The sequence below is a fragment of the Brachycentrus maculatus genome, unplaced genomic scaffold (assembly GCF_059751285.1).
Source record: "Brachycentrus maculatus isolate JH-2025_06_01 unplaced genomic scaffold, ASM5975128v1 h1tg000437l, whole genome shotgun sequence".
Classification (NCBI taxonomy): Eukaryota; Metazoa; Arthropoda; class Insecta; order Trichoptera; family Brachycentridae; genus Brachycentrus; species Brachycentrus maculatus.
The window spans coordinates 142944-167824 of record NW_028281185.1 but is presented as its reverse complement, the minus strand read 5'-3'; the positions used below and the strand labels follow the sequence as shown (position 1 = coordinate 167824).

At 29.9% G+C, this 24881-nt stretch overlaps 1 protein-coding gene across 1 annotated transcript in view; it reads left to right on the top strand.

Annotated features, from left to right (window-relative positions):
* The window catches only part of LOC148302601 (tolloid-like protein 1), a gene marked incomplete at its 5' end in the record, with an annotated part of 41928 nt that extends 18480 nt beyond the window's left edge, over positions 1 to 23448 (top strand). Inside the window, 13 exons of the mRNA XM_088271354.1 lie at positions 5338 to 5568; positions 6547 to 6687; positions 7495 to 7701; positions 8755 to 8876; positions 9657 to 9796; positions 9880 to 10085; positions 10737 to 10909; positions 11456 to 11639; positions 13976 to 14147; positions 14690 to 14804; positions 15887 to 16067; positions 16704 to 16957; positions 17987 to 23448. Coding sequence (XP_088127480.1) covers positions 5338 to 5568; positions 6547 to 6687; positions 7495 to 7701; positions 8755 to 8876; positions 9657 to 9796; positions 9880 to 10085; positions 10737 to 10909; positions 11456 to 11639; positions 13976 to 14147; positions 14690 to 14804; positions 15887 to 16067; positions 16704 to 16957; positions 17987 to 18268 — 2408 coding nt within the window. The remainder of the gene's footprint in view (positions 1 to 5337; positions 5569 to 6546; positions 6688 to 7494; positions 7702 to 8754; positions 8877 to 9656; positions 9797 to 9879; positions 10086 to 10736; positions 10910 to 11455; positions 11640 to 13975; positions 14148 to 14689; positions 14805 to 15886; positions 16068 to 16703; positions 16958 to 17986) is intronic.
* Between the last annotated feature and the right edge of the window lie 1433 nt (positions 23449 to 24881).

Sequence of the window (24881 nt, the reverse complement as noted above, 5' to 3'; positions counted from 1 at the left end):
AACCGATTTTTTACCTTTTCTACCTTAACTTCCAAAATAATAGCATCCCTACTCATCCAAAAGGAAGATACTAAAGAGCTTTTTAGGCTGCGGGCTAGCCGGAATATTATTTTTGTAATTCTTTTAAGAAAACCGCCCTTAGTAGACCTCCTTTATATCTAACTAAGCGAAAAGTCTTGTTATGTGGCTACCCTAATAATGCAAGGGTTATTCTCTTGTCACCCAAATTCCCCATTATATTTCACACATTTTATAGGGAATTCAACTTGTTTTATGGTGACTCTATTCACAATATACTAGCCAAATAAAACAGCAGTAAAAACTATATTTAAACAATATTTTGAGTGTGTATAAATCTTTGTTCACAATGTTAGGTTTCTCCACTAAGGAGTTATTTATATTGATATCGCAACATAATTATCATGTACAATATTTAACACATTTTTCTTTACTTAAAAATAACTCCTGAGCAGACATACCAAGATTTGTGAACAAAGATTTGGACAAACTCAAAATATAAGTTAAAATAAAAAATATTTTAAATATGTTAACATGTTAATAATTCTAATAAGTCTAATATGTTAAATAATTCGGGAAGAGTGTTACAAACATTTCACAAAGGTCTCTACTAAATAATTAAAAAAAAACTTACTCAATCCAATAGAAGGTGGTGCCGAGAACTCACATGTGAAAGGTTTCAATAGAATGATAAACAGAGCTTCCAAAATTTACGACACTACTCAAATTTTTGTTATACGTACATATATCATAAATCTAATAATGCTTATATGTTTGAGTTCACGGGTACCATCTATAGTTTGTTTAAGAAAGCTATGATTTACCAGAGACCATTTTATTTAGATTACTGGGAGACGCCTGAAAACATGATTTTAAATTTTTATGCAGCTTAAAATTTGACCAGATTATTTTATTCACATTATTCATAATTTTCTTTATCTACAATATTTTGAGATTTAAAAATATTAAACTAAATCCTTAAAAACCAAGTGGAAAAACCCAGATATATAAACAAGGATTTAGACGCACACAAAAATGTCGTGAAGTAAATTTTGTAATTTTGCATGTACATATCGCTCACTCCTTTCAAGAACGTCACAAATCAAAAATTTTCAGTTATGCATGTTTTCGGAATGCCTAGAAAATGTACTACATCCCAGCAAGAGAGGCTTACTTTTAACTTAATATTTACCCGCTACATGGCAGAAAATGTTTTTTTTTTTTGCATTTTGAAGAAAAGGTATTGTTTAATTATTTTTTTAAATATGCTAAATATTTTTCAAATGGAGAAAAAACCTTCAGGTTTTACCTAAAAAGATCTGTTGCACAATAAAAAGTTCAATAAGTGGCTTGATAATTAAATACATTGTGTTATATAAACTTTAAAAACGTTCTCCTGAAAAATCAAGTTTTTTGATTTATGACGTTGTTGAAAGGAGTTCAATATTATTATATGAACAAAGAAATCCAAAATATTTTTAGAAAAATTAAATTGTACGTAATTATCTTACTAATTACGTAATTTTTGCTACAAGTTGCGTCGATTTCTGCATTTACTCGAGCCTACTAAAAATCATTTGGGTATCGATTACGTACAAATATCTTTTAAACTACGTGGTGATCAAAAATGTACCCTTACTTCTATTTGGTATAAAAAAAATGATTAATTTATTTTCTTTTCGATATCATTAACTTACTGACAATACTGATCGACAACCCACTTGAAATGCCAAAGTCGTTAGAAACAAAACTCCAGATGAAAAGCTGAAGTTATCTTCACTGCGTAGTTAACTCGTTAACTTTTCACTGGAATTACAGCCCTGGTGAATTTATTGAATGAATTATCGATGATTCAACAATAGAAATGCATGGATATTAAAACATTTTATATCATAAAATCTTCAGGTTGTATGATTTAATCAGCTTTGAAGTTATATTTAAAAATGTACTATTTACTACTATCATCACGCCGTTTTCCCGCAGGGATAGGAAGAGAGGATGGACCGCCACACTCTTATGTTCTGACATACACTCCTAGCTTCCTTCACATCCATAAATGTAGTCATACATGCCCTCCGATTACGAAGAATTTTAACACATTTACATTTAGTAATGTCCTTTCAAAATAGGCAAGGCACATAAAAGCATTATGGATATACAATACATAGTATTTTGTATTGGTACAAATTTATTCGTTTAAAAAAACTGTTAAAATGTATTCATTATTATTATGCTTTTATGAATTAATTTGCCACTCACTTTTTGGTATTTACTAACTAACTAACCATCACGCCGCTTCCCCGCAGGGGTAGACAGAGAGAATAGAGCACCACACCACTTTGTCCTTGCAAACATTCTTCGCCTCTTCCACGTTCATGCATCTCCTCATACATACCCGCCGATTGTTACGACTCCTATCCTGACCACTTTCAAGTATTTGGCATACCTGATCGTGCCATGTTTTTCTAAGTCTTCCTCTGCTTCTTTTCCCACTAACATTCGCCTCATAAATTTGTTTTACCGTTCTTTCCTCACTCATTCGTTCTACATGTCCAAACCATCTCAACACACCTTTATTAATTCTATCGATAATGCTTATCTCAGCTTTGCATTCCTTCCTTATTTCACTATTCGTACATCTATCATACATCGTTTTGTCGCACATTCTTCTGAGAGATCGCATTTCGACTGCATTTAGTCTACTTTCATCCTTCTTTTGCCAACTCCAAGCTTCACTTCCATACATTAGAGTTGGAACCAGGACTCCGTTGTGCACTGCCAGTTTAGCTTCCGCTGATAGGTTTTTATTTGCTATAACTGATTTCAGTGCACCATTCACTTTGTTCCCAGCATTCACTCTCCTTTCTATGTCTTTATCAATCTTTCTATCCCTAGAAAACATACTACCCAAATACACTACATTTTGGTATTTATATTTCTTAAAATCTATTGTGACAAGTGTTTCCATGCAATCAAAATCAATATCTAACACCGCATTAGTGTTTTATAATGATGATAAAGATTTTAATTTCAATAAGTGATATTTACTTAGCATTTTGCCTGGTAAATAAAAAATGCAAACATTCTTTGAAAAACAAATGTGTCTTCATATTTTCAAAATATTTACAAAAAGTAACATGAAATATAATTCTGAATGCAAGCAATATTATTTTACTGTATATAATCAACTTGTTATAATAAAATATTTATATTTACGTGTATATCCATACATATATTTCCGCCTCCGTAGTGCAATGGTCAGCACGCTCGGCTACCATGCTGGAGGTCCCGGGTTCGATTCCCAGGGGGTTCAAATAAATATAAGTGATTTTTTCAATGTTATATTTATTCAATATTACCTTGGACTGGTACCGGAAGCGGAGGGCTGATCACCTTTCCTTCATGTGTAAACGATCAAAATAACACTGCGTTTGTATGATGCAGTGCCCTATGCACCATTGGGGTGCGGATAAGGGTTTGAATGAAAAATATTTATACATTTTATTTATGTACACAAGCATAAGTACCCTTAGTGTCGGGTTGTGGTCCCGTGGTTAGTGTTGCGGCCTCTTAAGTCAGAGTTTCTCGTTCGAACCCACTATACCACAATTTGATACCTATTTATAATAATAGACTTCTTAGGTTCACAGAAATAGTATGAAATTGAAATATTTGTGTAAATAAAAAAAATACAACTATTTCTCTTTTTAGAAAATTTAAAAAAAAAGCAAACTTTTATTTGTGAATTAGAGTACTTGAGTAAATGTTTTATCGTATTATATTTACAAAGTTGGGATTATTTGGCTTAGAATTTGTGAAAATATAATAATTAATTATAATTTGTATGACCTCATTCGTTTCAAATTAGCTACATTTCCAATCAAAATTATCAATGTTGATTACATCTAAAATACCAATTATCATTAAAAGTCTAAATAAAGCTGGGAATATTCCAACATTTAGGTTAGGATAATAAATAAAAAACTTTTCTAGACATAAAAACAGAATTTCCAGGAAATAAATTTATTTCCAGCTCCCAATTGTGTTGATCTAAATAAAGTTTGAGAATATAATTTATTGTTTTAGTGTGCTTGACCAATTAATAATTTTATTATTTAGAAGAACCGCTTTTACCTATTAGGTAGTCATTTCTATGCATGGACGAGAATTACTAAATTATATAACTCCCAACGGAAATAATTAGGTAAAAAATCCAAAGTTCTCTTGCGATCCCGGGATTTTAGGATTAAAAAATTTAATCCCGCGATCTCTGACATAGTCCCAGGATAAAGCTAAATGGATTTCAGTTTTTAAATTCTATATATTTAACGAGGTGTTATGTTTTACATTAAATTACTCTGTTATTAATAATGACGTTTTAAAAAATAGCAATATTGTTTTCTTTAATGTTTCGGCATTTACTTTGTGGTAAGACATGACGATATACACGTATAAAAAAAACACGTTTTTTTACGACTAGAGTACTTTTACTCAAGTGGTAAAAAAACAAGTGTTTTCCTTAATAGTAGCAATATTGTTAATATAAATAATATTAGAAAACTATTATCAAACCTCTATATAAGATTTCAGTTTTATACCGACATTTATTGGTGGAACTGCATTTAATACAATAAAATAACAAGTGCATAGTTTTTTCACATTAATTTTACTGACCAGCGACCTGGTTTCGTCGTAACTGACATCACTCGGTCTCTTGATGTCGGTTACGATGAAACCCGGTTCGCTGGTCAAATAAAATTTATGTGGATAAAAATATATTAGTATAATTTAGTATTATTATTATTCAGTATTATTAAAATATATAAGTATTATAACTTAGTTATAATTTTATTCATCTATATTTATCAAACTAATTTGAATTTGATTTAAAAAATACCAATAGCCATATAACTAAATTATTTGTATTAGAGTCGTGAGGACAAAATATTTTTTTTAAATTTTATTTTCATATTTCACAATTATTGTTTTATATAATAAATCAAAAGCTTTATAGCTTTCCCACTTTTATTGATTATAACTTGTAACCGAGTTTCGTCGTTACCGACATCACCAGATTGGGGACCAGTAAAATTAGACCAAAGAGAGACAAAATTTAATATCTTGCACAGATCGAGGAGAATCGCAAATTCATTGATAATGATAGCTTATGTATACTTTGATATATTTCCTCACCTGTTTGAATAATTTTTTTGCTCTGGTAGGTTTACTGGTAATCGGATATCACCACTTCTTCTACTACGTTATTTAAATAAAGTATATGAAAAAAAAAATAATAAAAATGAATGTTTTATGCTTCAGGTCAAGAGTATAACTTCAATAAACTAACCGAAGAGGAAGTAAATTCGCTCGGACAGGGGTATGATTATGACAGCATAATGCACTATGCAAGGAACACGTTTTCCAAAGGAACCTACCTGGACACAATACTCCCCCTGGAAGTACGAGGAAGAAAAAGACCGGAGATAGGACAAAGAGTGAGACTGAGCGAGAGCGATATAGCACAGACTAATTTGTTGTATAAATGCCACAGTAAGTACCTATATTAATAACTATAAAATACAGTTATATCTTCGGCTAACGAATAATTTAAATCCATTTTTTCCTAGCTGATTAATTGATATTTAGTCCGACCTCATAAATTGAATAGTCTTGTAAATATCTAATGCCCTCTTTCTATTTTATGCAGTTTTAATTTAAGTCATACTTGTATTACAATCAGTATAAATTACAAATATTTTATCTCGTACTTATAATTTTTTATTAAAAATCTCAACGCCATAATTTTTACAGTTAACCCCCCTACAACGTTGACATAGGTACCCCTTTATCTTAGGGAATTTTATAAGGGGATAATGTTTTAATCTGTATTTTTTTTACACTTTGCGGAAATGACTTAAATGAATAATTTTATTGAAATACAGTTTAAAAACATAACCTTCCCTTTAACGTCCCCTCCGATAACGCGGTACCTATCTCAGCGTTATAGGGGAGTTTACGGTAAAAAATACAAAAATCTCACTATACAGCTTAAATAACAATTGTTACTCTATGTAAATAAATTAAATATAATAACAAAAAATAATCTGTAAATAACAAATATAAACAACAATAACAACAATAAAAAAACAACCGTGTGATAAACGTGAATTTAATTTGTTTGTAAAGTAAAACTGTTCGTAGTCCAAATAATTTGCAACCCTAAACAACTTTTGTTATGAGAAACAATTCAAAATGGATGAATCTGTTTCGGATAATAGGAAAATCCTCTTTATAACAGTAAATAATACATAATGATGTAAATCTTACACAACTCAACTGTTTTTTTTAAACTTAAGGATACCTACTAGGTATCTGTTAATTAAAAAGTAATTATTTCAAATAACTAAGGAAAATAGCAAACACTGCAGTAACAGCATAATAGAAGTAGTATTTTAGTCATATTTATTTATTATGTCACCAACAAGCATTATTTTATCAACCGTGTTTGAAAGAAATTGTTATTTATAGAATGTGGTAGAACGTTGCAAGAAAATTCCGGTTCGTTTTCATCGCCAACATACAATAATCCATCTTCAACTACGGAGGCTGAAAAATGCGAATGGAGAATTACAGCCACACATGGAGAAAGGATCATCTTGAATATTACAGGTATGTTAAATTTTATAATAACAAAATAAATATATGTAGAAGTACACAAACTATGAAAAAAATTGTATTTTCCTTTACGCCTCAAAATATTGTACTTCCTTTAAGCATTGAACATATACTAAATATCTGCTATTTATTTGCATCACCATTTTTTTTAAGAGTTCCCACATAACATTTGAAAATTCGCACATGCGCAATATCATATTTTTGACATATTGTGGTACACCTGCTTTACTATGGTCTAGTAATAGTAAATTTAAAATATGGCGTTATCGATAATGAAATGAATCGACATAATATTTATATTGATTTCGGTTTCATTTGTATAAATGTGTAGATCTCTCATATTTCATACAATGATTTATTTCAAAGTATTACATAAAATAACGTTTCAATATTTGATATCATGGAAAACATTTCTCATATTATTATTTAAAACAAAAAGCTGCCTTTTAAATTCAACATCATTTAAGGAATATGTAATTCATAAAACCTTTTTATTAATATTACAATCGAATAATTGAACACATGGTTTTCTAAAAAAATACACTACCGTTAAAAACGTTATTACTTTGTACATTTATACAGATAAATGTAGAAAGTAAATTTAGCAAATCCAGCGTCGATTTGATTTGAAATCGGTAAACCTGTTTAATATTATGAGGCCATCACTAATGCAATGCTACCAACGTACCAAAATTAGTAACAAAGTTCGAATTTTCAATTGCCGGCTGTCATTTTTAGTTTTTCCACTTTTCTTTATAAGAAGAAAATATGTTTATACGTCTTAATTTGTAATCATTGTAGATTTGGACATTTATAAATCGGATAACTGTCAAACGGACTTTTTGGAAGTGCGAGATGGGTACTGGCTGCGATCTCCCGTGCTTGGGAGATTTTGTGGAGCTGGAAGTTTGGACCGTGCGGTATTATCATCAGGTCCAAGACTTCTTCTCCACTATGTTTCTACCACCAGACCCCAACCACATAAAGGATTTTTCGCCTATTACGAAGGTAATTTTCAAGATCTTTTTCCCATTTTTTTAGTTGTCAATGAAATATTTTAGTATCAATGAAAATTATAAGCACGCACTTACTATCTCGTATACAATTCGAAGCTTATGTTGTGATACTGACAGTATGACAATAATTTGAACACGAGCTAATATTATATGATAATATTATCATCTTTTGCAAATACCACTGTTCTAACAAAAACACTTAAATCGCCAATAACAATATAATGTTATAAAGACCTTGGGTATTGTTTAATCTTCACTTAGATGTGTAGCCATTGATTTCTCAGAGCAGATGAATCAGATTATAATGATTTCTGGGTCGAAATGCAAATTACTATGGCTGCCATCAATGATTTTAACATCACTAATAAAAAAACACATTTGGATTGCATGTGTTTGACAAAAACAGGATCACATAATTATTTACCTTAGAGTTCTTACCTTATTCTATTTGAGGGTGCAGATCTTGAATCTGAAGTTAGTTTTTTTTTATTATAAGATGAAGAGTTTTTGTATCACTCAATATTGAGAGTGAAATTTCATTACTTATTTCATTCTACAACATATTTCGAGTTCCCTGTCTGAAGCAATTTTCCCATTTCCCTAAAAATCCATAGATATTAGTCAAAAACCAAGTATACTATTTAGTGTAGATTTATATAAGTACCAGAATAGAAATACATTTATTGACACATTATTTGCGGGATTGTTAAAAAGTGTATTTTACATACTGTTGGTAGAGAGCGGGAGACGCTTATAAGCATTCTATTTGCTTAATTTTGGTAATGCGTGAGACGCCAAAATACATTGTACAGATCAGTATTAGGTTTTCGATTACTTATGAATATTATTTCACCCTAATTAGTATAGTAACTACGGTCAGGGTTGATAAAAAAATCACCTGCCAACAATACGTTGAAATTTGTCGGGCTGCTCCTCATTAACGCTGTCTCATTTAGTGAACAGTGGTCAGTATATTGTTTTTTGATCCCTCACTGTAATAAGAACCATTGTTGTTCAAATAAATAAAAAAAACTTCTCCTTACAGCTGTTTGCGGGGGAGAGTTAGAACTAGATGCAGGTGGTCACTTGGAGTCACCCAACTACCCGGACGACTATCACCCTAATAAGGAGTGTGTTTGGAAATTGACAGTCCCCCAAGATTATCAAGTAAGAACCTTTTTTTTAGTTGGATTCTAATCTTTTGATACCATATTTTCTTCTTGGTGTAGGCCTTGGAAACTATTTTTAATAGGGATTAGACTCCTGCAATGCCGATTCCCGGCTGTCAATCCATCTCTTTAATGGTCTGCCCAGGAGTCGTCTACCTTGACGTTGACCATGCAGTGCAATTAGGAGAGCCTGAATGGTTCCATTCTCCTCACATGCGCATACCATTGTCTTCCCCACCTAACGACATGTTCAATCTCGCATATTTCTCTTATCTTGGTATTTCTTATTCTATCTCTTTCAAACAGATATGGTCCTTAGAGTATTCATAATTGTGTGGAAGCGAGACAAAAATTCTGTCAATCATTCACGCCACGATTCGTACAGTCGATCTGTGAGAATACTGCTGACAACACATCAGCTCCGTAGTATTATTACATAGAATATTTATACAAATACGACTGGCATCTTTTAAATACCCCCCTTTGAACCATATGTAATTTTTAGATACTTGGAGTAAGGACGTTTTAAGGAAACGTATTTTCGCATGGAATGCGAGAAATATGTGTAAACTTTTTTTTTTGTTTTTAAAAATCTCATAGCACTATATTAAATATCATTATTCTGCTACTATGTACTAGAATGGCTATCACTGAGTAGTTTCTAGAGGCTTAACTCTTTATCCACTCTTAGTCTTGTGATCGTGACTCCAGGAATACCGAGGGACTGCATCTGAAAATCTGTATTTTACTAACTAAAAAATTCATCCTTGGTACGCAGGTGGCCTTGAAGTTCCAGTCATTTGAAGTAGAAAACCACGACAACTGTGTGTATGACATGGTGGAAGTAAGAGATGGGCATGCTGCGGATAGCCCTCTAGTCGGAGTCTTCTGCGGATACAAAATACCACCAGATATAAGGTAAAATCTCTTTCCTGCTATCTTGAAATCCCATATCGTTTGTTTATCATGATACCTAACAATATCTCTTTTCACATTCGTAGGTCGACATCCAACAAACTGCTGGTCAAGTTTGTTTCGGACGGATCCGTGCAAAAAGCCGGATTCTCCGCAACGTTTATGAAGGAGTATGATGAGTGTGCCCTGTTGCAGCACGGTTGCCAACATGACTGTATCAACACACTCGGAGGGTATGAATGCTCCTGTAAAATAGGCTATGAACTCCATTCAGACGGGAAAAGCTGCGAAGGTATGAATTGGTTTTGAATTAATCTGTAAAATAAATTATCCGTGCAACAATGGAAGTTCATTTTGCTCATACCTATAAGTTCAATTCCTTATAGGTGGCTTATTATAGTGGCGGATCTATTTATGAGTGATCTAGCGTCATATCTTATAATGGTGGGGACTGACTGGAGTCATTGCGTCGTAATGTAACACGTTATGATGCGAGCATTCGTATATTGTTGATGAAGTATACACAATATAAGTAGAAACATCAAAATATTGCAAGCGATATTCATATAACAAAAGCATGTCTTACAAAAGTGGAAAATTCCACTCATAAGTTATAAGCTAAAATATATATATAAACCTACATATAATTACTAATATGACAATGACAAGCCCCCGCTATGGTCCATGTTTCCACTGAATAAAAAATAATAAATAATTCCCCATCTTCATCCCCATGTCCCAAGAACACAACTGTAAAATTTAGACTTAGCTTCATATATGGTGTTTGAAAATGGTGCGGAATGCATCGAAACACGTGTCACAATAGATTTGAAGAAATAGTGGTATTTATCAAGTAATTTATAAATAAACTTAAATTTAAAAAGTTTATCTGTTGTATTAAATAAGTCTGATATTTTACTAATGATCAAAATAATAATTGCAGATGCCTGCGGAGGTGTATTTGACGCAGCGAATGGCACCATCACCAGTCCATCCTTTCCGGAGCTGTATCCGGCGGGCAAGAACTGCATGTGGGACATCATAGCACCACCGCAGTTCCGTATCATGCTCAACTTCACACACTTCGATATAGAGGGGAACAATGTCTACCAACAGGTAAGGTACGACTATTTCAAATCAATAATGGTCACCCTGCCCAATTCACCAGCACCATATTATTCTAAATAAAGTACCTGGATTATTTTGTCCTTCATTAAACCACCATATATTTGTTTCTGAATTTTCAAATTGAGGGTATTTCTGTGTATTTTTTTATAAATATTTCTTTATTCTAAGGTTCCACAAGGTTACTATTGGGAGTTACATTCATTGTCATCCATAATTCCAAAAAAAAATCAAACGCTATTATTTTACTGAGCAAAATGTGTAAATAAGTGATCCAATTTTGTTATTCACTCAAATGGTGGATTTGTTTTGCGTACCAAACATTATTGTTCTCAGAACTATACAAAACTGTACTCATTCAAACTAAAATTTGTGTTAACTACTAATCATAATATACATACTCATATAATACCTATTTCAATTATGTCTTTTTGTTTTTCAGTGTTAACTTAACTTAACAGATATACAAATATATTATTCCCTAGATCTACATGAATTTTAAAACTGTGTATTTCAATGTGATTTTAATTTGTCCAGGAATGTGAATATGATAGCCTGACTGTGCACAGCAAGTTAGGTGATGAAGTACTCAGAAGACACGGGGTGTACTGCGGCTCCAAGATCCCCACTCCAGTGGTCAGTGAGGGGAACGCTCTTCGACTGGTCTTCTCTTCCGATAACAGCGTGCAAAAGTCTGGCTTCTCTGCCATATATCTGATTGGTAATATGATGATGATCATTGTTTTATATGTTACTGCACAAATATTACTTTAAGTTAATTGCTATTGCGTAGCTCTGACCCTATTACTTGGAGTGTGTAGCCACACGGTAATAAAAGTCAGTTCCAGTTGCAGAATAACGCAACAACTAAACTATTTTTTAGTAAATTTTGAAAGAATGTTTATTCGCATTCATATTTTTACGCAGCACCATACTCAGTGAGTTTACCTGTGTCTTAAAAAGTTTAACCTTTTACATATGTATGATCGATTGTTTTTTATATATATATATATATATATATATATATATATATATATATATATATATATATATATATATATATATATATATATATATATATATATATATATATATATATATATATATATATATATATATATATATATATATATATATATATATATATATATATATATATATATATATATATATATATATATATATATATATATATATATATATATATATATATATATATATATATATATATATATATATATATATATATATATATATATATATATATATATATATATATATATATATATATATATATATATATATATATATATATATATATATATATATATATATATATATATATATATATATATATATATATATATATATATATATATATATATATATATATATATATATATATATATATATATATATATATATATATATATATATATATATATATATATATATATATATATATATATATATATATATATATATATATATATATATATATATATATATATATATATATATATATATATATATATATATATATATATATATATATATATATATATATATATATATATATATATATATATATATATATATATATATATATATATATATATATATATATATATATATATATATATATATATATATATATATATATATATATATATATATATATATATATATATATATATATATATATATATATATATATATATATATATATATATATATATATATATATATATATATATATATATATATAGAATGGCATTGCACATAGAATTTAATACTTTTGCCAATGTCACGTTAGATAAAATTATTTAATTATAAACCACATTAAATGATATATATATATATATATATATATATATATATATATATATATATATATATATATATATATATATATATATATATATATATATATATATATATATATATATATATATATATATATATATATATATATATATATATATATATATATATATATATATATATATATATATATATATATATATATATATATATATATATATATATATATATATATATATATATATATATCTATATATATATATATATATGTATATATATATATATATATATATATATATATATATATATATATATATATATATATATATATATATATATATATATATATATATATATATATATATATATATATATATATATATATATATATATATATATATATATATATATATATATATATATATATATATATATATATATATATATATATATATATATATATATATATATATATATATATATATATATATATATATATATATATATATATATATATATATATATATATATATATATATATATATATATATATATATATATATATATATATATATATATATATATATATATATATATATATATATATATATATATATATATATATATATATATATATATATATATATATATATATATATATATATATATATATATATATATATATATATATATATATATATATATATATATATATATATATATATATATATATATATATATATATATATATATATATATATATATATATATATATATATATATATATATATATATATATATATATATATATATATATATATATATATATATATATAGAATGGCATTGCACATAGAATTTAATACTTTTGCCAATGTCACGTTAGATAAAATTATTTAATTATAAACCACATTAAATGATAATTATTATACATTAGATATAATGGTCAGCACGCTCGGCTACCATACTGGAAGTCCCAGGTTTTATACCTAGAGGGGGTCAAATAAATATAAGTGATTTGTTCACTCTAATATTTATTCAATATTACCCTGGACTGGTACCTGAAGCGGAGGGATGATCACTTTTCCTTTACGTGTTAACAATCAAGATAACACTGCGTTTATATGATGCAGTAGACCATCAGGTGTGGATGAGAGTTTGAAGAAATACATACATACTTGAATGTTTTGAATAATCACTGGATCTTTTTTGTAATGTTTTTATTGTTTTGTTAGATAATGATGAGTGCGCTGTGAACAATGGAGGGTGCCAACACGAATGTCGCAATATTATCGGTTCTTATATCTGTTCCTGCCACAATGGCTTTATGTTAGATGAGAATAAACATGACTGCAAGGAAGGGGGCTGTAAACACGAAGTTACCCAACCCCAGGGTACCATTAACAGGTAGCGTTAACTATTTCATTAAAATTTATATAAAACAGTGAAACTTCGATTTTACGTTTTTTAACGGACTGATAAAAAAAACTTAAATGAAGAGAAAATGTAAATGCGGGGTGATGCAAAAAGCATTACGATTTTATTTATATTTTTGTGAAAATCATGTAGATGAATGAGTTTTTTTGCATACAAAAACCTAAATGAGGGAATGTAGAATTTGGGATTTTATTATGAAAATTGTAATGACTATACGAACAAGCAAAAAACGTAAAATCTGCATGTAAACGATGATCGCAAATAATGTAAAAAAGAAGTATGTATTAAAAATCGAATGAGCCAATATTTACGATGTAAACTGGGGGAAAAAAATGTAAATGTGGGTAATAAATGTACAAAAATATATCAGAATAGAAATAATTACACGCAATTGACGGGAAAATTTAATCCGGGTTTTGCTCTACATAATATGTACTTAGTGCGTAATTTTGGTTCTTATTTGTGTTTTTTTATTATTCAGATATTTGTGTTAATGTAAACTTGTGTTTCAGTCCTAACTATCCTGACCAATATCCTTCGAGAAAGGACTGCGTGTGGCACTTTACAACAACACCTGGACATCGGATCAAACTACTCTTCAATGTATTTGAAATGGAGCATCATCAGGTATAAAGATTTACCCACCTGAATACTTTTTTGAAGAAGTACTTTGATTAATCCTGTTTTATTGTAATCCAAGTAAACCTACAGCATTATTCTAGGTATATAATGTGTCATTAATTTACTGGTTTGAATGTGTATGATTTTATCAAATACATACTTTATTATTTATTCAACTGAAAAACTGAAATGTCAATGCCATTTTCATGGCCCATTATTTCGCAATCTGCGAGCTTCCTAAACTGCAGTGAAATTCCATCAATTTAAAACTTCTTTAGAAAAGGGTACTTTAATTTTATTTGACACTCATTTCAATGCATTGAGCATCAATATCAAACACCATATATGAAGCTTAGTCCAAATTTCTGGTACATATGCGGGTAGCATAGGTAACTACCACCTCTTCATCCAAGGGTTCCAAGGGTACAACATTATATGTAATTTGCACTTAACTTCACATACGGTGTTTGATAATGATGCCGAATGCATGAAAAAAAGTGTCACCACAGATTTAAAAAATAAGTGGTATTTACAAAGATTAATGAAAATAAAAAAGGGATAGATTTTACCACAAAATAACTGGTAAATCATTTAATGGAATCATTAAAAAATATTATTAAAAATATTGATATTCATTTAGCATGTAATATAAACATCGTACTGTACTGGGCTATTATTGTTTACATCGATATTGAAACTCATTTACCAAAGACATATATTTATAAAAATTAAAAGAACTTGTATGAAGATTAAGATTCTTCCAAACTATATATTATATGTATGTAGTATGTTTTTCTACTGTAAGATCATCATAACAAATATTTTAACTAACTAATTCACTAACCATCATGCTGCCTCACCAGAGGGGTAAGCAGAGAGCGAAGATTCAATAACAAATTTTAAACAAATTCCTTTTATTAACAGTTTTGTAATGGTCTTCAATTAATCGTAAGTTATTTATGAATAAGTAATTTTTCAACGTGAAATTAACAAAACACTACAGGGCTTAAAAAAATTATCCCATATACATATACATATCTTGCATAATGGATTACATTTCCGACGTTATGTTGTATTTTCCATTTCAGGAATGTGCGTACGACCACATAGCGGTGTACGACGGAGACAGTCCCGAAGCATCCTTGCTAGGAAGGTTCTGCGGGAGTAAGATCCCGCACCCGATCATCGCCAACTCCAACCAGATGTTCATGGTTTTCAAGAGTGATGCCAGCGTGCAGAGGAAGGGCTTCATGGCTACTCACTCCACTGGTACCTTAATACTTTTTTTTTTTCTTTATTTAAAGGAATAACCCGCAAAGTCTATTTTAGATGCCTATCTGCAGGTAGAATAGCAAGGATAGGGAGGGTAAATGTGAAAAACACATTGCAAACACCCAGACCAATCAAAAATAAATCTTTCTAGAATTATTTTTGCAATTGGCGGGGCAACCTGCGATGCCAGTTTCGCAGTCGAGCGTTTACTAACTGCGCCACGGTGCCTGTCTATATCTGTTAAAATCTTAAATACTACCCTGCGTTTGCTATCTTGCGGGTACTTTGCGGGCCATTTACGAATTTCCTGTTATTACAAGAACCTGAGACCTCCAGTACGGTAGTTGAGCGTTCTGAACATTACACTGCGGCGGCAGACAAATTACTGTATGTTATTTTCACTATGTAGTGCCAAAATAAAGCAGAATGGATTTTACAACATTTGAGTGTGTCTAAATACTTGGATAATACAAATCTGGATTATCTCCAGCTATAAGCTCTCGTTCATCTATGTTAAAAGATAATAAGAATGGTTTATCATTAGTTTTATGAGACTTTGTTTTTAACTTATTAGAATGAGTAATTTTATCACATTGCGAGAGGTGCCTCATGATCAAGTTATTTGATCCCCAGCTTGTGGCGGTCGCCTGATGGCCACGTCCCGAGTGAAGCACCTGTACTCGCACGCGCGCTACGGGGACGAGATGTACGAGCCCCGCGCCGACTGCGACTGGACCATCGAAGCGGCTCCCGGCCGCAACGTCCAGCTCACCTTCCTGACCTTCAACGTGGAGGACGAGAAGTTCTGCCGCTACGACTATGTGGAAGTCTTCAACGGGCCTGACGCCTCCAGCGGACCTAGCTACGGAAGATTCTGCGGAAATTCGGTATAAAGTCTTTTAAAATAATATTAGGCTTCGTTTTTATTTAAAATAATTTAGGCATTTAAAATCCATTTCTAATTTATGTTTTACTTGGTAAATACCACTGTTTCTTAAAAATCTATTGTGACATGTATTTCGATGCATTCCACATCATTTTCAAACCGTATGATGCAAAATGCACTGAAACAACTGTCATACATAATAGATTTTATGAAATAGTGGTATGTATTTACAAAGTAGAACTTATATTTTAAATTGATAGATATTACCACAAAGTGACTGCCGAATCCAAATAATGATATTTCAAATCTATCTGGCAATAATTAAAATCATGTATTTTTTTTAAAAACAAATACTTTTAAAAAAAAAATACTTTTAGCAATGTAAACTGATAGGATAGCACATAGGAATCTGAAGAAGAAAAATGTAAGAGTGCTGCAATATCAGGAAAGTCTAAGAACATTTGTGGTATATTTATAGAAAATTTTCAGTTAACCAGGATGAACATTTAATATAATTCCAGGATAATAAATATCCCTGTTAATCTTCGGATATTGAAAAATGTGCTAAAATTAAAAGTATTTTCCCAAATCGCTCACTCCTTTCAAGAACGTCATAAATAAAAATTGTCAATTTTCATTTGTGCATGTTTTCGGAATGCCCAGAAAATGTACTATATCCCAGCAAAAGAGGCATATTTTTAACTTAATATTTATCCGCTACAGGGCAAAAAGTGTTGTTTTTGCATTTTGAAGAAAAGGTATTGTTTAAATATTTTTTTAAATATACTATTTATTTTTCAAATGGAGAAAAAACCTTCAGGTTTTACCTTAAAAGATCTGTTGCACAGTAAAAAGATCAATTAGTGGCTTCATATTTATTTTTTAAAACATTGTTCATATTATATTTTTAAACATTAAAAATGTTCTCCTGAAAAATCAAGTTTTTTTTATTTATGACGTTCTTAAAAGGAGTTAGCGATATGTATAAATTTGAAAGATATTGGATTGATGATTATTTAATTCTTTTCAGATCCCTGCGGAAATCATATCTATGAGCGAAACTCTTCTCATCCGATTCCGCTCGGACGAGACCATCGTGTTCAAGGGTTTCTCGGCGTCGTACTACGCGGTGGACCCGGACTTGATAGACTCGGAGGAGATGGCCGTCAGCAGGGCGGAGATCAGCGGCCAGAGCGGGCACGGCTCCCGACCCAAGTGGGCCAAGCCGCGCGTCTCCTCCGCCCTGCACCTGCCCTTCCTGCAGCGCCACCTCAGCACGCACCAGAGAGGCCACAAATACTTAACATATTGATAGTATAGAGACCGGACAGTTGTTTGACTTTTCCCTCTTTTGCGCGGAGGATTTTTTAACTACAGTAGAGTCTCGGTTATCCGACCCTCGATTACCCGACCTTCCGAGTTATCCTACCGGGTTAAACAAAATACAATCACGGACTTTTAACTCACAAACTTAAGTTTAGTTGCATAGTTCGCTGCATTGTATGCGAGTATGTACCTACTGTAAAACATGTTTTATTACTTTGCCGTAAGTGCATTTTGATGTTTTATTTCGTTACATTCAGTTATGTTACATGTACATATTTGAGAAGTTTTCGATGTGCAAATAAAATTAACACATTTTTAATGTCGCGGAAATTCACCACAGAAGCTCTAAAGCAAAAAACAAACAAGGATCCTAACCAGGACCTTGACAAGACACTGCAGACTGAGGAAACACATGACAAAAATCTCACTTCATGACTCTGCAGTATGCAGGTTTTGTATGGAGGATAGCGAAACGCCAATCCACATTCTTTACAATTGTGACGCACTCGCTCACAAACGAAGTCACATCCTTGGAGGACCTCTACTGGACTCCGAGAAGGTGAAGCTCCTACCACCAAGACAGGTCGTGAGTTACATGACTCATGTAGGTCTTGGCAGTGAGCTGTAATACAGAGGGAAGTCACAATAGACCTAATATGGTCGCAGTGACATAAGAGATGCAAGATCCCTTGACCCCCAAAAAAAAAAGTGCATTTTTATGTTTTAGTTTGTTACATTCAGTTATGTTACATGTACATATTTGAAAAGTTTTCGATGTGTAAATAAAATTAACACATTTTTAATGTCGTTTTTATCGTTTTCCGTGTTATCTGACCTTGCCGCGGCCGGTTTAGGCCAGATAATCGAGACTCTACTGTACGTCGATAGTGAAGGCTGATGACCTTTTAAGAATAACCTTATCATATGTCATATCCCATGATCTTAAATCACTCATATATTGGTGTCAAAAAGCGGCAATTCAAAATTCAGAAAATCTAACTAACCAACCATTATGACGTTTCTCCGCAAGGGTAGGCAGATAGAATAGAATACCACACCACTCTGTCTTTGCAAATTCGCCTCTTTCTCGTTCATAAATCTCCTCATACATACATACCCACTGATTATTTCGACTCCTGACCCGACCGCTTTCAAGTATTTGACTAACCTAATTGTAATACATTCACCCCATAAATTTGTTTTACCTTTCTTTCCTCAGTCATTTGTTCCACACGTCTAAACCATCTCAACACACCTTTCTTTATGTTATCGATAATGCTTATATCAACTTTGCATTCCTTCCCTATTTCACAATTCAGACATCTATCATACGTCGTTTTGCTGCACATTCATATAAGAGATCGCAATTTCGACACCATGCAGTCTTTTTCATAATTCTTTTGCCAACTCCATGCTTTTAAAATTCAGATAATCTACCAGAGATTATACTTATTTTTTTATTGATTTTGAGCCATTGTCTTTTTACTTAATACATATTTTAAATTCACAATTGAGTCATTGTTAGTTTTGAACTCGGAAACTCTAAACACTGAAATTCGATAATAAAAATTGAGTAATGATTAAAAAATTTCATATATTGAATTTGGTTAATTTGTCATCAATAGACCGATTTTCAACTCCATTCATTATATCAATGTTTATTAGATGAATGATAATCCATTATTCTTTAACAAACTAAACTATAAACATTAATGACGTATTATTTTAATGACAAAATACTACATGAGTGTTGTTAAAATGATGCAATAATATTTTATTTATCTTTTATCCCCACTAATTGTGAAATTATGATCAGTCTTGGACTTCAAGTCGTGGTTCAGGGTAGCACATTAAATATTGCAGTACGAAATCATCAAATCTGGATGGCGACTGCCGGAAAGCGAACCGAAGACCTCTTGCATGGTTGCCAAATAAGTGAACCACTACACGACAAAGCCGACAATAAAAAAATCATATGTCTGTATGATGATGCATTCTGATTTTTTTTAAGCTAAAATGTTTTGTACATCTGTTCTTCTGAATGTAATACATATATTGAGGAACTTTTCTTATGATTTGTGTGTCATATTTAAATTATTTTAAGAGACTATCATAAAACATCAAAATCTCATATTTTATCTGCAAAATTATTTTAAATTATTTTGGTAATTCTCAATGCAATATGTATATCCACTGATAATGTGTAAAATTAATTGTGTTTTTGAACAAAAAAAGTTAAACACTTTTAAGCTTACTCTCAGGAATATTAGTGCCATATTTTCAAGATTTTATATGTTTAAAATTCATATTGAAAATGAATTTCAATTCAATTACAAGTTTTTTTCAATTCCAGAAATGCATATAAGAATATAATGCCAGTCCAGTGAGTTCTAATTGCTGACGTAGAATCAAATTATGTATACCACAAACTGTGTTTATTGCTTATTGTAATTAAAAATCAAATAGTTTACTTAGAGCAAAAATAAAAATAGATGTATACATAAAATTAACTGGCATTCTGACTTTAAAAAAAAACTCTTTTGCACTAAGTTAAATTCAATTTTATATATCATCTTATATGATTAACCCACTATGTAGTTTATGTTTCGACATTCAAATTATATGATTTTTTTTATCTCAACGTTTGTAATATAATATTATTTTTAGTATCTAGTGTTTAAAATCTATTTTGTATTTTAGGAAGAAAACTCATATGACAATACGAAAAATGCATTAGTTCATAGGATTTGTATACTTGGAAAAAATGTTTACATTAAGGTGGAGACTGACCGGAGCATTTCGTCGTAACATAACGTCGTAACATCGCTCGCGGCGAGCATCACAGAGCATCCGAAACTATGGATGGAGCGCTCGGCTCGGTGCACTGACTGCCTGAATCGCATCGTAACGTGTTACATTACGAGGAAATGCTCCGGTCAGTCTCCACCTTTACTGGATAACATAACATACATACATGCTAAACAAAATGTTTCAATATTTTAATATTATTTGGTATTCAAAGATGATTTCGGCTCACATTGTTTTATTTTCATAATATTTTTTTTATTTTTGTTTTAATATTCCACTTCACAGGTGTGTAGAGTGTATTTTATTAAAAGAGATCTTTACAACTAGAAAATAGATGCCAAAATCACATACATATTTGAATAGTTTATTTTCAATGCATTTCTTTTCTTTATCTATCACCTGTACCAAAAAATGCATGTAACATTACGTTTTACGCTGAAAATTAGCATTGTAAAAATATATAACCAGAGTCCATAATAAATCCATTTTTCATTATGTCAATTTAAATAAAATGCACTTTACACAACTTTGAAAAAATAATATGATTATTAAATCTCATATACATCCTTTGAGAGTGTTGTAAAAATTGAAGGTTTGTTGAGAAATGCATATTTCCTTTTTGCTAAATTATACAGTAGCCTCGTGATCATCTAATACAAAAATAATAAGACTCGCAAAAGAGAAATTAGCATAAATTAAAATTGTATGTGTAAAAAAAATCAAATACTGTGACAGTTAATTCACATTTCTGGATAATCAGAAGTCTACTGTACTATTATTTTTTTGTTGATAGTAAGTGTATTATTATTTTTTTCTGAAATGAAAATATGTACTCGTATGTCCAAATCCATATGGTGATAAAATGTGAAGTAGTTGTTGTAAATAGTATAAAATTATTAAATAGTTTTGTAGAGGTTTCTTAAGATTGTAATTTAACACACTACATTTTATGATATTCTAAATGGTGACCAGATTTTGTCAATAATAATTTACTGATAGTCATAAACATAAAATGAACATTTAAAAAATATATATGTATGCATTTAAAATCAGGTGAAAATATTATTTTATTCAAAACCATTAGCGTCATTTTTATATTATCCATTATGAGAAACCAGTTAATAGTCCAGCAAAGGTTTTTTTACTTATAATTTTAAGTCGAAAATTCTGATCCCTCAATTCATTACATAATTTGAAATTTGGTAAAATATTTAACCCAAAATTCAAAATTTGATCAACAATTTTTTCAAATAATTTCTGACTAAAGTTTCGATTTTATTTAATATCTTCTTTTGTTGTTTTTAGTCATTATTTCATAAATAACTTTCGAAACATTACTTTGCATACGGAATCAGTTTTGTATACGAAAAATGATGCAACATTATCCATATTTTTTACTTTGCTGTTTTGAAATATATATTTTTTAATTTTAATTCACCAATAAACATTCAATAGAATAAAACAAAACACAGCTGTAACCAAACAAAAAACCCATGGTAGGTGAATAGCCAATAAGCTATCTTTATTTCCATCCGTACATTATACGCATGATAATGCAAGTTTTATTAATAATTTTGATTTCTTTAACTTTTTATGAAATATATCCCTGGCAGTGTTTTAATGGATTTTTTTTGGGTGTTTTATTGTTTGTTTTTGTGATCTCACATTTGCCCCTTACATTTTTTAATTACAACTCTATCTAACGTTAGATATGCTAAGATATAGAATTTCCCCACAATTTTCATGTTTGTTCCAATGTAATAACGGACAAGAGAAAAATTCCCAACATAAGACAGTAAAAATATTTGATGCTTATATGATTTACAAAACATATCTTGAGTGCTTATTTGTGATTATGTGAATTGAATGAAACTTTTTATTTCCTTAAGTCATTTATTACTTTAGTCAATTAAATTCTCAGATAACAGTTGATTTTTTTACCAAATCATCGAACTATACATAACAACTTAATCCTGTCGATTTAAAAAAATTATCTTAGAGCAAATTAATTGTAATATCATAAACTTTCAACAGTTACTTTTGCAGTAGTAAATTATTATATACTTTCCTTATATAAAAATATTCTTATTTGATAATTTCTTATTTCTACTATCAATAAACCATATAAAATACTATTGAATTATCTTGTAATATTGAAGTAATGAATAAATTGGCTGTTAGAGATAACGTAACCTATAATAAGCCCTTTAGATTTTACTGTAGTCATCCGTTATGACAAAAAGACCAAAGAATTCTTATTCCTTGTAATTTTTATATACATGATGGAAGCAAATTATGCGTAGTACTTTCTGCGGAGGTGTAAGCATTTTTTTGTATTAGAAAATAATTATTTATTAAAGACCTTAAGTTAATTTTTTTGTGTTTTATTGCAAATCTACTTGTTGAACTTGTTCCACCTGCCCATAAAGCACACCAAACAGTGACTTTGAATGGAGGTAAGGGCGTCTCGACAAAGGTTCCTGGGTTTTCCCCACTCCAAATTTGGCAATTCTGCTTATCGAAATAGCCATTAACCAAAAATGTGCCTCATCGGTGAACAAAATTTTGCGTTTTGGATCAAGCTGAATATTGTTTTCAGCCCATTTACCGAACCTACGACGCGCATTTTGGTCATTCAGTCTATTCAAGATGAAATGGCAAAACGTACTGACTACAAATCAACTGCCAAAATGACGGTTGACAGTTGATATAATATATCATTATCATCATCATATATATATATATATATATATATATATATATATATATATATATATATATATATATATATATATATATATTTATTTATATATATATATATATATATATATATATATATATATATATATATATATATATATATATATATATATATATATATATATATATATATATATATATATATATATATATATATATATATATATATATATATATATATATATATATATATATATATATATATATATATATATATATATATATATATATATATATATATATATATACATATATATATATATAAACATGTATTTAAATAAAATTATGAATCCTACATTTCATACTTTAATCATATTATGCAAAGCGAAAATACCATTTTCTATTATACCATACTTTTCCAAGATAGAACTGACAAAGAAATAAAAATCCGACAGGACATGCAATTCCCTGACGTCTCAATCTAGCTTTAGCATACGCTTTACTACATAAGTACTTGTAAGCTGCTTATCGAAAGTAAGTAGGTACCTACTCATTTCAAAATCTTATAATTGACTATCTACCTTTCACTAAAATAATGTTGCGTCTGTTAAAAAAAAACTTAGTTGAATAATGAAATTGGAAAAGTATCACTATTTATACAACTACAAACTACTATATGTACTCTGTAGTGTAATGGTTGGTGCATTTAGCTACGTCTAGCATTGTGCTAGACGCTCTGGGTTCAATTCCCAAGGGGGGAGGGTCAAAATAAATAATGTTTTTGTTTTTTCACTCCTGTATTTCTTGCATATCATCCTAGGCTGGACCGATTACCCTGCCTTCATGTAATTGATGATCAAGACAACACTGCTTCTATGGCATGCAACGCCCTAATTACCATTTGATACAGATGAGGAGAAGAAGTCAAGAAAAGTGATTAAAAGACAAGAAGAAATATATTGTTTGCCCTATGTAATTTCATTATGAATCAGTAAATGTAAACGAAATATTTCCTCCATAGGAAAGTGATTTTCCTCCATACGCCTACATATGTACGTAGATCGTGATACGTATAGGTCACGGCCTTGTTC